The following is a 17,969-nucleotide window of genomic DNA, read 5'->3' as shown; positions in this document are numbered from 1 at the left end:
TGAAACCTTCCGATATTCTTCGAAACTGATTGCACAGTTAAGCATGTTGACTGCCTTGGCATTGAGTTCTACCATTTTCTTGTCTTCTTCATTCCATTCTGCTTCGATTTTGGGAGTGATAACACCATCAGCACCAATTTTAGTAGGGCGTTGAGGATTGTTCATGATTATCTTCCATAGATTGTAATCCACGGATTGAATAAAGATCTTCAATCTTTCTTTCCAATAGTTGTAGTTTTTTCCATTGAAAAATGGAGGTCTGTTATTGGATTGTCCTTCTGTCAGTGTATAAGCCACTATGTTGGAACTAATGTTGTTAGCTATCAGAATCTTTCTTCCAAGCCGCAAAGCTTGACCTCTTTGAGACCAACCTCTAATACCAATTGATGGTTATCGGCGGCTAAGAAAAGGGGGCTGAATCTTGGCGTCCTTTTAATTTTGCCTCCAACCTTGTGTTCTGTAACGATTCTAATAGTAGAAAATAGGAAAGACTTTGATTTTGTCTCCTAACGCGGTAGGAGCCAGAACAGTGTTACTTGCAAGGAAAGTAGTGATGAAATGAAGTTTAGCAGAGAAATCAGGAGATATTTTTATTTTGTCTCCTTTAGTGCAAAACTAAAAATAGAGAAGAAAGTAGAGAATGACACATAGATGTATCCTGGTTCGACTACCCAGTGCATTGTAGCCTACATCTAGTCTCCATCACAATAATGATGAAATTTCACTATCTTTTCAACAAATTACAATCACCAATTCTCCCTAAGATCTACCCAATTCTATCTGGGACAAGTCCAGATTCTAACCCAACCTGAATTTGACTAGGACTCACCCTATCTTTCAACTGCAAAGTGCTAACCCAACTTGCATGGAAATCATGACTACAAAACAGAAATACATTTAAAGGAGAAGAATAAACTGCTTAAAAAGCTATGGGAACCCAAACGTGTGCTCTCACTCCTTGCCCCAATCCTTGGTCGTTTACCTTTATTATAGAAGAGTGAAGCTTCCTATACTTGAAACCTTGCTTTAGCACATGCTGGTTTTTCTTCTCTCAATATCAGAATCAGCAGCGGCGTTCACAGAGAAGAGAGAGGGCAGAATCAGTGATATGAAACCTTACCTTTCTCTTTCAACCTTTTTCTTCAAGTTCTTGAATCTGGGCCGTGCATATTTACTTTGACCCCAAGTTTGTTTCTTAACCGTTGATAAGCAGTAGAACATCATTGACTTCACTTTCTCCATAATTTCTAGAATGGTGCTTGTATAGAGTTGATTTCTTTAGCATTCTTTGATGAAGCACAAATAGGGAAATCTTTTTTTTGTGATTCTCTGTTCTGTTGAGATCTTCCCTCTTGATGTAGCCCATTTTCTTTCTCTTCTTACTTGAGAATGGAATTAGCTTTTTGTTTTTCTTTTTGCCCTAACTTAAGAGCTTTCCCATTCTTTCCTTTTTGTTTTAGAGATGATGTGATGTTAAAGAAAGAGAAGAGAGAGAAGAGAATTGTTAGTTCGATAGATGTGAGAATGAATTCAAATGAATTGAAGTTCAATTTCAGAAGTGTAAGTTTTGATTATGGATCACCGAATTGGGTTTGGATAATTTTAGGCCATTTTGTTTTCTTTCTTTCTCAAAGTTTAGAAACTCAACCTTTGAATCAAGTGTTATTGCATGATTACCTTGCTGAATCAATGTCGGGCCTTTGTTCATGCTTTTTGGCCCTGGTTCAATTTAATTTGATTTCTGCACACTTTACAAACCCATCACATTGATAATTATCCTAATAATATTTAGTCATTATTTTAATCATAGTTTAGTTTTATAAACTCAACAATCTCCTCCTTTATGTCAAACATTATTAAAATAAATTGAAAAAAATGAGAAGAATTTTTAGAAACTTCCCTTTGATGTTTTCTTTGTAATGAATCTCCCTTTTTCCTTTGATCTCCAAACTCTCCCTGAATGTTAGCTTTCCATAAACTGATACCAGCATATTTTTCATAGATCAAATGCGAAACATCCAATAATTTTTAAACAGCTATATATCTTACAGAACCTGTTAGATTATATGTCAAGGCTAAAAAAACTCATCAGCTAGCCTTGAAACAAGCAAAAATTCAGAGCTAATTAAAATCACAAACTAAAAAACTAAGAACAAGATCTAAACATTATTCACAACTATATTAAGTCATAAGCAGCGGCTTCAAGCATCAAGACAGAAACCAACTTTTAATCAACTCTCAAGTTCCAAACAATTTTCCACAAGTTCAAAACAGAGGCAACCAATTTTAATTCAAAACAGAGAGTCGGCAACCCTTTTCAATTCATTTTTCTTTCTCCCCCTTTTATTACCAATGAGGGAAGAACTTGCACAATCATCAATCCAACAAGCATACTAAAATAGAAAATTAAGCAAGCTTGTTAATAGCAGAATTAAATATTTAAGTCTATTATAATCATCCCAAAAAATTAATATTCAAAGTAGTATCCAAAGAAGAACCAGAAAAGCAAAACAGTATTGTGTCAACAAGATAAAATCTAGAAGACAAAACAAAACTTTTAACTTCAGCAGCATTAGAAGATATAGGTTAAGCATTATATCCCTCGTCCTCGGATCCAATTATATCCTCATCTTGATCTGTCAGTGGCTGGTCATCATCCAAGGAGTCAAGATATTTCAGCAACACCTCAACACAGTTTTGAGATTTTCAAAAGGAATTTTCATTTTGAAGAGCCAATATCCTAACTTGTTTGCTAGAATTTATCATCTGTTTTGTGAGATTGACAAATTCTTATAAAACATCCTTGACAATGCCATTAATAAGATGCTTATGGGATGAGAATGTCCCAGCAGTGGATGAAAGAGGAATACTTTCTTTCTCATCTTCCTCAAAAATTGGTTTCTTGGTATCCTTTATGGATTTTTCTTTAGTCTGTTTTGTTGCACCACCACCCTTGAAATAAGACAGTTTATCTTCCATGATTTCATCGCTAAGATCAATGCCAAAAAACTCAAAGATGTAATTCAAAAATATTCCATATGGAAGTGAAGCATTCTTATCACTTTTAATGTAATTAAACATGTGACGCATCATAAAGTAAGCAAATGAAATTTTTTCTTTGTTGATGATAGCAAAGAGAACCAAAGAATCACAGAGGATGACCCTTTGGTAAAAACCACTTTGAGGCAGCAAAATATGTGTGATGATACTATAAAGCTGTGCACGGGAAGGACCTAGGATTCTATGAATGGGGTGACACCATTCATAAGAGAGATATTTTCACATATGCTGGCCAGAACATCTTGATGAGAAATACCAAGAGTATCATCCCACTTACCAGAGATGTAGGCATTCACAAGTACATCAGGGTAATCAAAGACTTCATCAGTGGTGTCTTTGTTTAAGAAAATTTGGCAGCCTTTGACAATTTGAGTGAATAGCAACCTCAAAATAGTGCATGTTTGCATAAAACTCCCTAAGCAAATCTGGGTAAATAGGTTTTCAGATATCAAACAATTTGTCCCACCCCAAAACTTTAAAATTTTCAATAAAATTTATCTATTTTCTAGCCAAAATATTTAGGTCGGTTATAAAAGTATAGAACATAGAGGTCTGTTTGAGACAATTTCATGGTGAAATTCAAGGTTCATGCAAGAAAAAAATCTTTGAGGATCAAAATGAGAGTGAGATCATTTTTCATGGTAGACTTTGAATGTAACACGATATGGATAAATGGATTCTTTGACAAAATGAAAAAAGTCTTTTGTTACCTTTAAAAAAGAGAGGAAAAAAGAAGAAAATAAACAGAAGCTGCTTCAATTCTGTCCTAACATAAAAAATTGACTCTCTCATTTAGTAATTATCTTCTTCTTTTCATTATTGACTTGTGAATACTGTATGAAAGTTGCTGATGTAACTATGTACATTATATTAGTTGGCATTTTCAAATTTTCTTAATGTTCAAGTTATGTGAATTTTGTATAACTTTTTGTTCTCTACATGTTAAAATTTTTTTTGGAGTAACAAAAATTAAATTCTAAATATTCAAGTTATAAAAATTTATAAAAAATTATTAGAGAACCACTAAAATTTATCATTTTGTTCATTAATTAATTATTTATATTTAAAAATATAGATTAAAATATATATTATTAAATTATTAAATTAAAAAAATTAAACTAATAACTAAAACTACTTGTGAAAACAATAAATTTATCGACCTTCAGAACTTTTTTCAACATCATATTCAATCTACAAAAGCATCTCCATCGACCTTTTTTTCCTTCTTCCTCTTCACATGTGAATTTTTAGCTACACTGAAATTTGCATTTGATGCTGATAAATTTATTATTAAATGCTTGACATTCTATTTTTGAAGCTATCTATGGTCTCTCTCTAAATTTATCTAATTTCACCTTTACGAATTGAGACTTAGAGTTTCAATGAGAAGAAGAAGAGGAGCAGAAGAACGACAGTTTTCGAAAAAAAAAGAAATATTTAGATGACATTATTAATCAACAGCTATGTTGAATTAAAAATTAACAAAACTACTCATAAACTAATGTTTGGTTAGAATTGTCAAACGAATATAATTATTTATAATCACAACACTTATTTAAATTATTTATGGTCAATTTTATCAGTGTCAAAATATTTCATGATAAAAAATAACTATTTACTCTTATTTTATTAGTTAATTTAATCAATAAAATACTAAATAATGGAACGGAACAATAATATTTTTTTTTCAAAAATTACATCATACTTTTTTTTAATGTGGAACATTTCTCTTTTCAATTGATATTTTTGTGATTTAAACATTTATTTTTTTAAAATATTTATATATTAATTTGAAAGCATTTAAAAGAATTGTAAATTATTTATAATAATTCAATTGTCTTAAAAAAATTAATTTTTTAATAAATAAAAAATAAAAATATTTAATAATAAAAAAATTTAATTAAAAATGATCAAAATTTATTTTATTTAATTTTTATTAATTATTATAATAATAAATAACTAGCATTTCGATAAAAAAAAAAAATACTTGCCAAAAAAATTGTAATACCCAACAACGCCTTGTTAGACGAATCGTATTGTACCGTATAACCCAAGGGGAAGGTCGTTAATCTCACCACGACGTCAAGCCAAAACGCCGACGTGTCACCTCATTCTTTATTCTCTCTTGAGTTATCTGATCATCACTTCTTTGTGACTCTGTCCGTCTCCTTCCACTTCTCTTCTCTCTGAGAAGACCGAAGGCAAGAAGGCCTGTACAAATGGGAGAGTAGCACCTCTCCCATACAAATACCGAACCCCAAACAGCCTCTTATTATGAAAATCCATAAATACCCCTGTTCTTTCTCACCTATATAATTCCGCAAATGAAATGAGACCACCTTCGTAGAATAATAAACCCGCAAAACCACACTCACAATCACAAGAAAAGATCGAAACCATAACCATTTCCCTCTGATTCTCGAAAACCAATCAGATTTGACCACTCCTCTCTTCCTTCCTTCTTCTCACGAAGGTGTTCCAATCGGTGCGTTCACGCTTCTTTCATTTTCACTCCTCCGTTCTTGTCCTTTATTAGCTTCACCATTTTTCAATTTGCAGCTCAACCAAATCGCATCGTGTTGCGTGAGCTAGGATTAGGGTTTATCATAGTCGCATCTAATAATTTCTTTGATTGTTTTGTCTGTTTTTCATTTACTTTGGCTCTGATCTACTTATTTCGTCTCGATGATGATGAGGATGATGAGAACGACGACTATGTTAATTTTAATTGATAGTTTTGTTTGTGTTTGATTGTTGCATTTCGTTGTTCTTTTATTGTTCTTCTCTGGTACTGATTGATTATTGCATTTTGTTGTTCCTGCTGTTGATGAGCTTTGTTTCTTGTTTAATAGTGTCTTCTATGATTATTGCTATTCTTGTCCTTGTTTTTGTTTGATTGTTTCATTCTCGTTACCTTCTTTTCTTTAATGGATTGCTGCCTTTTTTTTTTTGTCCCTGTTCTTGCTGTTGATGATGCTATTGATTAAGTTTCGTTACGTGTTCAGCAGCTTACTGCACTATATGCTTCGTGTAAAGCGACCCTGCGAAGGAGTGTTTGTAGAAGAAGACACTCAGAGCATAATCAGCAACAACAACAGCGTTTTCCTCAAGAAGAATCGGAACACAGTTTCCTCTGCCCCAACCGATACCGCTGTGGACTCCACAGTGAACAAAGACAACAGTAGCTTCTGTAGCAGCAGTAGTAACAACGACACCAGCAACAGCCGAACAACTATGGCTTTGGGTGAATCCAACCCACCGGATATTGATGAGGATCTGCACAGCCGACAGCTCGCTGTGTATGGCCGTGAGACAATGAGGAGGCTGTTTGGGTCCAATGTGTTGGTCTCAGGGATGCAGGGCCTTGGTGTTGAGATCGGTATAGGCTTTGAATACTTGTCTTATTTTATTGCATTATACTGTGTAATGTTAAATGAATATTAACTTGATTATATTTTATGTGAGGTGCCTTGCATTTGTTGTGTGTTCAGGCACACAGTTTGATTTTTAATTGAATGAATATACAGTTAAATCTTTAGAATTAAGTGACTACGAAATTTGGATCATATGCTCCAATTTGATGGTTTTTATGAAGCTTTATGCCTTCAGCCGATAGTAAAAATAAAACCTTGATCGGCTATTAGATAATGGTCCTTGATTCATCCCTCCAGCTGCAAAAGGTGCGAGTAAGAGTGATGCATAAGAAAATTATCCGTAATAAAAAGTGCTTTATTTATTTATTTTTAATTATCACAAACTTTTCTTGTTGATTGACTTTGGTAAATATTTCTAGATGTTGGATTAAAGCTTTTAAAAGGAACCAGAATCATAAGTTAAGAGCAGATCAGTTGTTGTTTTTTCTAATTAAGAAGGCAGTTCAAAGTTGGAAAATTTACGCAATTGAATTCATAATTTTTTATAATCAATTCAGATAATTTCTTTATTATTTTTGTAAAATACTTTATTGATTCATTGTTGATATATCACTTCTTCAGCAACTTACCTGAAGTCCTTTTACTCCTTTCTTATGTTATTTAATGTTGGCCAACTTGATTAGCTACATTTTGATCTTTTGGAACAGTAATTACCTTGCTAGTTACAACATGATATTAAATGCTATATTAGTACTGCTATCTTAAATATTGATAATCATGAGTAACAATTTAATTTATTTATAAAATTAATCAAATTTATGATAAATAATAATTTTTAATATTACTTATGTATTTGTTACTATGATTTGAATGATTATTTTTTAAATGTTTGTTATTTTTAGCATAAAATTGTTGTTTATATTAAATGCCATTAATTGTTTCTCTAACATTACATTGATAATTGTTATGTTTTAAAATATAAAAAGATTATAAAATACATAATATTTTTGCCATATATTTTAGGAATTTTTATTCTACTTTTCATCATAATATATGTGGAAAAGACAAAGATATGAAATATACAATGTTATAGAGGACAACATGAACTAGTGAACTTCTAAGTCATGTAAATTAAACAATAACTTTACCATAGTGTTAAGATTTACCCATATTATATGGTTATAATTTATGTATAAAGTATTGTTTGTTCTTTTATAAAAAGGTAAATATTATTGATACTACTATTATTCATTATTCGCATATGTAATTGAATATTATTCATATATTTTTTGTAACTATTATTTATTTATTTATATGTTTATATTTTTAAATAAAAAAGAATGATAAAGACCTTGTTCATTGAAAGATCTCCCTAGGCAGCTAGGCATACATGATTAATTTATCTGTTATTTTGATTAATAAAATGGGATTTTAACAGATGAACTTGTTCACTTTGTTGCTTGCACCGAACAATTAAGAAGATAATATCGTATTATATAAGTCTATCCTATCATGTTTTATACAGTATCTCATACGGTATACTAGTATACCCAAATAGATCTTCTAATGCATAAGGGCAGTTTGAAGTGTTTCATTGGTTTTATTGCAACTTTCTATTTCGCAGCTGGGCTAAGTTCAAAATTTTGGTATTTAATCATTTGTATGCTAACATACTTTACTAATTAATATCTGCAGCAAAGAATCTCATTCTTGCGGGTGTCAAATCTGTGACATTGCATGATGAGAGGACTGTAGAGCTATGGGATCTGTCCAGTAATTTTGTGTTTTCAGAGAATGACATTGGAAAAAACAGGGCGCTGGCTTCTGTTAGTAAGTTGCAGGAGCTCAATAATGCAGTGCTTGTACTAACATTGACAACTGAACTGACAACAGAGCAGCTTTCTAGATTTCAGGTACTCCCTTCTAGTGACTATCCCTTTCTTTGAATGAATTTCATATTATGTCCCATAATGCATTTATTTTTACTCATGCTACTGGTGTGTCTTGATTTGATTATAACCATTAAGTAACAAATCAATTCTTACTCGTAGAAGAATATTGTTTGTGATGTTTTAATGTTTTAATTTGAAAAGGCAGTGTACCTGCTGCAAACTAGGTCACATATTTGCTAATAATATTCTAAACCAGGCTTGATCATATATTCATATTTGCAGCATAATGGCATAATTTAATTTGAAGTTTGTTGTTTGAATTTCCCATCATAAATGCATCTCTATCTAGTTTATTTTGATGTATTAGTATTTGTATATATTTTATTTTGCAGGCTGTTGTTTTCACTGAAATTAGTCTTGAGAAAGCTATTGAGTTCAATGATTTCTGCCACACTCATCAGCCTCCTATTGCTTTTATCAAAACTGAAGTTAGAGGTCTTTTTGGCAATGTATTCTGCGATTTTGGGCCTGCATTCACTGTCGTCGATGTTGATGGAGAGGAACCCCATACTGGTATAGTTGCATCAATCAGCAATGACAACCCTGCTCTAGTATCTTGTGTTGACGACGAGAGGCTTGAGTTTCAGGATGGAGATCTTGTTGTATTCTCTGAAGTTCATGGTATGAAAGAATTGAATGATGGAAAGCCCAGAAAGATAAAAAATGCTAGAGCATATTCATTTACCCTTGAAGAAGACACTACAAACTATGGTGGTTATGAGAAAGGTGGTATTGTCACACAGGTCAAACAACCCAAGATATTGAACTTTAAGCCACTCAGGGCAGCACTAAGTGATCCAGGAGATTTTCTTCTGAGTGATTTTTCCAAGTTTGATCGCCCGCGTCTTCTTCACATAGCATTTCAGGCTTTGGATAAGTTTATTTCTGAGTTGGGTCGCTTACCTGTTGCTGGTTCAGACTCTGATGCTCAGAAGCTTATATCCATTGTTAGTGATTTCAATGACGCCTTAGCTGATGATAAATTGGAAGATATAAATCCAAAACTTCTGCGATATTTTGCCTTTGGTGCTAGGGCCGTTTTGAACCCTATGGCTGCCATGTTTGGTGGAATTGTCGGACAAGATGTTGTCAAAGCATGTTCTGGGAAGTTTCATCCGCTTTTTCAGGTAACTTAGTATTTATTGTTTGATCATATTCTTGTGTTTTGAAATATATGTTGCCTAGTCCAAAGACATTTTTTTTAATAATACTTGTCATTTATTAAGCTTATTTTACTTTGTACGTTCAGTTTGCTGCTTTGATGCATATTTGACCATTTTGCTTCTCTTATAGTGTTATGTACCTATTGAATATAGCAAGCCATGCATGAACATAGTAACCTATTGAACACACTGATGATCCCACGATATCTTAACATTGTTTTGAAATGGGGAGCTTTAGTACATCAAACCTGACTCAACAATCATAATATACACTGTCATTTTCCTCTTAAATGAGCATTTTTTTTAAACAAGAAGCTTATGATACTTCTTTTTGAAATTTATTGTTGTTTTGATCTCTGAATTTCTTTCCTCTGCAGTTTTTCTACTTTGATTCTGTTGAGTCACTTCCTACAGAACCAGTGGATCCTGATGATTTAAGACCAGTAGGTAGTCGATATGATGCACAGATTTCAGTTTTTGGACAGAAGTTACAGAAGAAATTGGAGGATTCTCAAGTGTTTGTTGTTGGATCTGGTGCTTTAGGATGCGAGTTTTTGAAAAATCTTGCTCTCATGGGAGTTTCTTGTGGAAGTCAAGGGAAGCTGACAATTACTGATGACGATGTTATAGAGAAGAGTAACCTAAGCAGGCAGTTCCTTTTCCGTGATTGGAATATTGGACAGGCGAAGTCTACGGTTGCTGCTTCAGCTGCTGCATCTATAAATACTGCATTGAATATTGTTGCTCTGCAAAATCGTGTTAGCAGTGAAACTGAAAATGTATTTCATGATGCCTTCTGGGGAAACTTGAGTGTCGTGATCAATGCGCTAGACAATGTCAATGCGAGATTATATGTTGATCAAAGATGCTTGTATTTCCAAAAGCCTCTTCTGGAGTCTGGAACTCTTGGAACCAAATGCAATACCCAGATGGTCATTCCTCACCTAACGGAAAACTATGGTGCATCAAGAGATCCACCAGAGAAACAGGCACCAATGTGAATGCCTATTTGTCTAATCCCAACGAATATACTAATGCAATGAGGAATGCTGGTGATGCTCAAGCACGGGATAACCTGGAGCGTGTTCTTGAGTGCCTGGACAGGGACAAGTGTGAAACTTTTGAAGACTGTATTACTTGGGCTCGTCTAAAGTATGTTAGTTATATGCATATATTTGCTCCTTCTATTCACTAACAGACTAGCAGTAATGTGTTTTAGCATATTAGTGTTTCTGTGGAGTTCACTCATCAATCTTTTCTGTTCACACACAGGTTTGAAGATTATTTTGCTAACCGGGTGAAGCAGTTAATATATACTTTTCCTGAAGATGCTCAAACCAGCACTGGATCTCCATTCTGGTCTGCACCGAAAAGATTTCCCCATCCACTACAGTTCTCAGCCTCTGATGCAGGTCACGTACATTTTGTGATGGCAGCTGCTATTTTACGAGCAGAGAGTTTTGATATCCCAATCCCCGACTGGGGAAAGAACCCTACAAAGCTGGCTGAAGCAGTTGATAAAGTGATAGTACCTGATTTTCAGCCTAAGAAAGATGTGAATATAGTGACAGATGAGAAGGCCACCAGTCTCTCTACTGCTTCCATAGACGATGCAGCTGTTATCGATGATATAATAATCAAGTTAGAGAGGTGCCGAGCAAATTTGCCACCAGAGTTCAGGATGAAACCAATACAATTTGAGAAGGTATTTTTTCCTCTTCATAATACCTTGCTTTATCTGACTTTTACCATGATGCTCCTCCTTGCAGCCTTGCCTCCTGCTAAACCTATATTTATAATTAGCAGGGAATTCACGTATAGCAAAAATGTGTATATCTAAACTCTTTTCACTAAGTGCTCTTGCAAAGTTTGGTTGGTAGAGAGATATCATGGGATGATGGTGGAAAAAATAATAGTTGAAGTGTTTGAATATATTGTTTTATAAAATGTAGGAAACAAGGGAAAAATACTAGCCTAAAATAAAGGAAAGATTTCTAATCATAAAATCCATAAAATTAAGCTAAACCAAAAAAGGAAAAGATTTATAATTAATTCTATTTACATAAAAGATTCATGAAAGAAATTAAAATTTAATTTTGATTTGATTTAGTCAACACTCCCCTCAAGCTGGCCTGGAGATATCATTCATTGACAGCTTGCTTATTATGCTATCAAAAGTCTTCTTGAGTAATCCTTTAGTTAGAACATCTACTAATTGTTCCGTGGTTTGTTCCGTGATTGGAACATATGAGATGCAAATTTGTCCTCTCTCAATCTTTTTCCTGATAAAATGTTTGTCAACTTTAACATGTTTAGTTTTATCATGCAACACTGGATTATGAGAAATGGAAATTGCAGATTTGTTGTCACAATACTTCATTGGTGGAGAAATAGAAACTTTTAGTTCTTGTAGGATTTTCTCTACCCATAGTACTTCACATATTCTATGAGTCACTGCTCTAAACTCAGCTTCTGCACTACTTCGTGCCACAACATTCTGTTTTTTACTCCTCCAACTAACCTGGTTTCCGCCAACAAAAATACAATACCCAGATGTTGACTTTCTATCCATGACATTCCCAGCCCAATCCGCATTTGTATAAGTTTCTACTTGAAGATGTGCATGCTTTTTGTAGAGTAACCCTTTCCCAGGTGACCCCTTTAAGTACCTTAGGATTCTAAGGACAGCTCCATGTGTTTTTGACCAGGTGAATGCATAAATTTGCTTACCATGCTCACAGCAAAGGCTATATCCGGGCGTGTATGGGATAAATAGATTAGCCTTACTAACAACCGCTGATATCTCCCTTTGTCCATTACATTTTCTGCTTCAGCTGGCTTCAATTTTAAATTAGGCTCTATATGTGTTTCAGCAGCTTTGCAACCAAGAAATCCCGTCTCTTTTAAAAGATTTTAAAAGATCTAAGGATGTACTTTCGTTGATTCATAAAAATGCCTTCCTTAGACTTTGCAAATTCAATTCCAAGGAAGTATTTTAATGAGCCAAGTTCTTTGATTTCAAATGCTTTGGCAAGCTTATCCTTCAAGTCTTTATTAGCTGCTGAATGTTTATAAAAAAGTGTATGGTCAACTTGGCTTTGAGTATAACTAAGTCCCTTCACCACCATTCCAATTCGTTCAAACCAAGCTCTTGGGGATTGTTTCAATCCATAGAGAGATTTCTTTAGTTTGCACATTTTATTCCTCCCTAGTTCAGTCTCAAATCCAGGTGGAAGTTTCATGAACATCCTCTTCTCTAGCTCCCCATTCAGGAAGGCATTCTTTATATCCAATTGATGTAAAGGCCAATTGTAATTCGCAGCAAGAGATAAGAGAATCCGCACAGAGCTGAGTTTGGCAACTGGAGCAAAAGTCTCTCGATAGTCTATTCCATAGGATTGTGTATATCCCCTAGCTACTAACCTAGCCTTATACCTCTCTATGCTTCCATCAGCATTGCACGTGATGGTAAAAACCCACATGCAGTCAACTAATTTTGTATTCTGTGGCAGATCTACAATCTCCCAAGTTTCATTCTTCTTGAGTGCATGCCACTCTTCCATCACTGCTAATTTCTAGTTGGGATCATCTAGTGCTTTCTCTATGTTCCTAGGCCCAAACGGATTTGTAATTTTAGAAGTAAAAGCTTGATGTTTTTGAGAGAGATTTTGGTAAGAGACATAATTGGAAATAGGATGGTTGGTGCTGGTTTTGAGTACCTTCTTGGTGTAGGTTCTGGTTTCTTTCCTAAGGGCTATTGGCAAGTTATTATTAGAAGTGACAATTTCAGATTTACTTGGAAGTTCCTGAAGTACTACAGTTGGGACGTCTTTCGGGTTTTTAGATTGGGCTAGTACAGAGATGATGGGCTGGTCTCTAGTCTTCTTGGGATATTTCCGAACATAATACCGAAGCTCCTTTTTTGATTGTGGTATTTCTTTTCCTGTTTGGATTCCAACCAATTCTGGCACAATTTCAGAATTGGTTTTCACATCTTGTTTTGCAATTGTTTTAGAATTTACTTGATTAGTGAAAGTTGTATCCTCAATATGTAAAATAGGAGTGGGTAAAGGTTCATGCAAAAAATTTTCTTCCCTTAGACTCTCCCTTTGAAGAGAATTTTTCTGAGAAAAGGTTTCATGTTCCAAAAAAGTAACATCCATGTTTACATAAAATTTTTTGGTGTGTGGATTGAAACATTTATAACCCTTTTGACTTGGGGAATAGCCAATAAAAATGCATATGTCTTCCCTTGGATTAAGTTTACTTCGATATGAAGGTGTATTTTAAAATACAGTGCAACCAAATACTTTTAAAGGTAAGTCAGAATGCAACCTACATGTTAAAAAAATTCTTTTTGAAAGTATCCAATGGTGTGCAGTAATTTAACACACGTGTGGGCATTCGATTATGAGATAGGCTGCTGATAGGACAGCATCTCCCTATAAATACTTTTTAACATTACCCTTAAACATAGTGGCACGTGCTACTTCAAGAAGATATTTATTCTTCCTTTCAGCAATGCCATTTTGTTGGAATGTATTGGGACATGTAGATTGACCTTTTTTTTGAAGAAATTCACCAAGAGTTCTATTAAAGTATTTAGTGCCATTATCACTTCTTAATATTGAAATTTTTGTGTCAAATTGTGTTTCTACTATTGTTGAAAAATAGTAAAAAATTTTTGAAACCTCAAATTTTTCATGCATGAGATAGATCCAACATAGTCGTGTGTGGTCATCGATAAAAGTTACAAATCATTTTTTCCAAATTGAGGAGTTATTTTCGATGGACCCCATATATCATTATGAATCAAGTGGAAAGGTTTATATGCATGATAAGGTTGAGAGTAATAAGGAGCTCTATGGCTCTTTGAATGAATACAACTTTCACATTTAAGTAAAGAAGAATCAATATTCTTAAACAAACTTGGAAACAAATGTTTGAGATATGAAAAACTAGGCTGTCCTATTCTATTGTGCTAGAGCATTATTTGGTCCTTTATAGGCATAAAACTTATACCACTAAATCCTTGAGCTATTTTACCCTCCGAAATATCCTCAAAATAATAAAGCCCATCCATTATCTTAGCACTGTCAATCATCTTCCCCGAGGTCTGGTCCTAAAAAATACCATGAGTGTCAGAATGTCACAACACAATTGGAATCTTTGCAGATTTTACTAATAGAGAGGAGATTACAAGAAAGCTTTGGTACATGTAGGACATTTGTTAGGTCAATGTTTTTGGACAGTTTAATTGTACCTTTTTCAGCAATAAATGAAAAACTACCATCAGCAACTCTAATTTTCTCATTTTCAAAGTAAGGAGAATAAGTTTTAAATAAAGGGGAGAGGCTGGTCGTATGGTTAGATGCACCTAAATCTACAATCCATGGTGCATTCAAGTTTGAGGTGCAGTTAAGGGACATATGAATACTAAAATACCTCTTTGAGCCAAAGAACCACTAGGAGTACTAGACACAGAACTGGAATTTAACAACCTTATGAGCTGCTCAATCTGTTCCTTGCTCAATGATTATTTTTCAGCCTCGTGAGCAGTTGGGGTAGAGCGTATTTTGGGACCAGGTTTGCTGCCTTTAAGATATGCTGGTTTTCCATGAATCTTCCAGCAGGTTTCTCGGGTGTGACGAGGTTTATTGTAGTGGTCACACCAAAGATTGGAGGGATGCTTCTGATTTGATGAACTTTTAAGTGCAGCAGGTGCCACTAAGAGTGCACTAGACTCCAAAGAAGTCTATTCAGTCTTTTCTTTCCCATCATCACAGCTCTACGAGTTTCCTCTCTTCTAACTTCAGCAAATACTTCTCCAATTGAGGGTAGGATTGTTCTTCCAATAATTCTGCCACGAACTTCATCTAACTCCACGTTGAGGCCTGCAAGAAATTGGAATATCCTTCCTTCTTCCACTATTTGTTGGTGGTGTTTGGCATCAGCGGCTGAATTCCACTTATAGTTATTGAAGTGGTCAAGATCCCGCCACACCCGTTTCAATGTGTGGAAATATTTGGTGACATTGTCACTCCCTTGTTGAATTTCTCTAGCTTTTAGAGTAAGTTCATAAATCTGGGATTTATTCCCAAGATCAGAGTACATCTCCTCGACACTATCCTACAATTCTTTGGCAGTGGTATAGTACATGTAGTTACTACTGATATCCTCCTCCATTGAGTTTACTAGCCATGTCATCACCATGGAATTTTCGGTATCCCACACATTATATTGTAGGTCAATGATGTTAGGCTGGCTTCACTTACCGGTGAGATATCCAATCTTCCCTCTTCCATGGATATACATCTGAACTGATTGAGACCACCTAAGGTAGTTTGACCCATTGGGTCGAAATGTGGTGATCTGAACTGAATGGGAGTCACCACTAACTAGTACTCATTGCTCAGATTATAAATCTGATGGAGTAGGAGTGGTGTTCTCCTTCTATTCAGGATTAATGACGGAGGAATTGTCAGCTATAGTTATAAATCAGAGGCACAGTGCAGAGATCCTGCTCTGATACCAAGTTGAAGTGTTTGAATATATTGTTTTATAAGATGTACACGGAATCAGCCTCTTTATAGAGGAATTACAGAAATAGAAATAACTATAAAATAGGAAACAAGGGAAAAATACTAGTCTAAAATAAAGGAAAGATTTCTAATCATAAAATCTTTAAAATTAAGCTAAACCAAAAAAAGAAAAGATTTATAATTAATTATATTTACATAAAAGATTCATGAAAGGAATTAGGAATCTGATTTTGATTTGATCTAGTCAACAATAATATACTTGATTCTCTAAATTGTCATTTAAATCGATGAAAAATATGTTTCGAGCAAGTGGATGTTGTGCTTTTTAAATTTTATGGTTTCATATATTGGTGAATAGGAGGTGGAGGTTTGAGTTTGCGGTTGCTTAGAATCGGTATTAACTAACCAAATTCTGATCTAAAATTGCAGGATGATGATACAAACTACCATATGGATGTTATAGCTGGGCTTGCCAATATGAGGGCACGGAATTACAGCATTCCCGAGGTTGACAAGCTGAAAGCCAAGTTCATCGCCGGACGGATCATTCCCGCAATTGCAACCTCAACTGCTATGGCTACTGGTCTTGTCTGCTTGGAGCTTTACAAAGTCTTGGATGGAAGACACAAAGTGGAAGATTACAGAAACACATTTGCTAACCTAGCTCTGCCTCTGTTTTCAATGGCTGAGCCAGTTCCTCCAAAGGTTATGAAGCATCAGGATATGAACTGGACAATTTGGGACAGATGGGTTCTAAACGAGAATCCTACCCTCAGGGAGCTCCTTCATTGGCTCAAGGCGAAGGGATTAAATGCATATAGTATTTCATGTGGGAGTTGCATGCTCTATAATAGTATCTTCAACAAGTTCAAAGACCGAATGGATAGAAAAGTAGCAGATCTGGCAAGGGATGTGGCCAGGTTGGAGATTCCGCCATACCGTAGCCACGTTGATGTCGTGGTGGCCTGTGATGATGATGATGGTAATGATATTGACATCCCCCTGGTATCCGTTTATTTCCGTTAGGTACTTGCATCTTATCAGTAGACTTAGGGTAAGGAAAAGACATGACACTAGTGTTCCATATTTATAGTGGACACAACATTTGTAGACCATACCACGGTTCATACATGAATTGAAATACACTTCCATTGCTAGCTAGATTTATTGTTTACTTTGAGCAGACTCTTCCAAAGTTTTGGGTGGTGCTGTCTCATTTTACAGGGAAAGAATTTGGACAACTAAAATATAGGATAGTCCCTTGCTTTGCTCCCTTCGGAATTCCGCACCGGTTGAATTGTACCCAAGACTTTGGATTCGAAACTTGACAAAAGGCTGGAAGATTCTTCCACTAGAAAGGTATAGTTTTAGTCATATTATGTGGGGCTTCACAAAACAAAATTAATAAGTAAAATTATACTTTCTAGTTTCTACACATTGAATTGAACTGAAAAGTTTGAAACGGAGAAATATCGTGCATGTTTGGTTGTCATTACCTCATGGAAAAAATATTCTTTAATAAGTTGCCAATTTTTTTCATAACAGAGAAAATATTTGAAATTTTTTTCTAAAAAACCTTTTTTAAAGGTTATAATATTCATCTTTAAATAAGGATATTTAACATAATTGATAAATAAAGAGTACAATTAGATAAAGAGAATCAGGAGTGCACCAATTTGGACAACTGATTTCATAATGTGTGAGCTGAAAGAAGCAGATTGTTTTTTGCTTTTACTTTAGAATATTGATTTACCTTCTAAATTTGTATAGTAAAAAGTAAAAATCCAATACATTTTGAGTTATATCGAATAGTTCTTATATACTTTAATTTTCTTCTCATATCTATGTTTTTATATATTCTTCATTTGTTCTGTTTTG

The 17,969-nt window shown here is 34.4% G+C and overlaps 1 protein-coding gene across 1 annotated transcript; it reads left to right on the top strand.

Moving 5' to 3' along the window:
- Positions 1–5,183: 5,183 nt before the first annotated feature.
- On the top strand, positions 5,184–17,252 carry LOC107473416 (ubiquitin-activating enzyme E1 1). Its single transcript, XM_016092981.3, is given in 8 exon segments — positions 5,184–5,545; positions 6,069–6,439; positions 8,130–8,347; positions 8,719–9,513; positions 9,927–10,545; positions 10,548–10,701; positions 10,822–11,254; positions 16,521–17,252. Coding segments are annotated over 7 exon segments (3,174 nt in total). The 5' UTR covers positions 5,184–5,545; positions 6,069–6,081; the 3' UTR covers positions 17,118–17,252.
- The last annotated feature ends 717 nt before the right edge of the window (positions 17,253–17,969 follow it).

This window comes from Arachis duranensis, chromosome 1 (genome assembly GCF_000817695.3).
Source record: "Arachis duranensis cultivar V14167 chromosome 1, aradu.V14167.gnm2.J7QH, whole genome shotgun sequence".
In the NCBI taxonomy this organism is placed as follows: domain Eukaryota; kingdom Viridiplantae; phylum Streptophyta; class Magnoliopsida; order Fabales; family Fabaceae; genus Arachis; species Arachis duranensis.
Note: the sequence above shows the minus strand (reverse complement) of the source record. Positions and strands in the feature narration are given on the sequence as shown.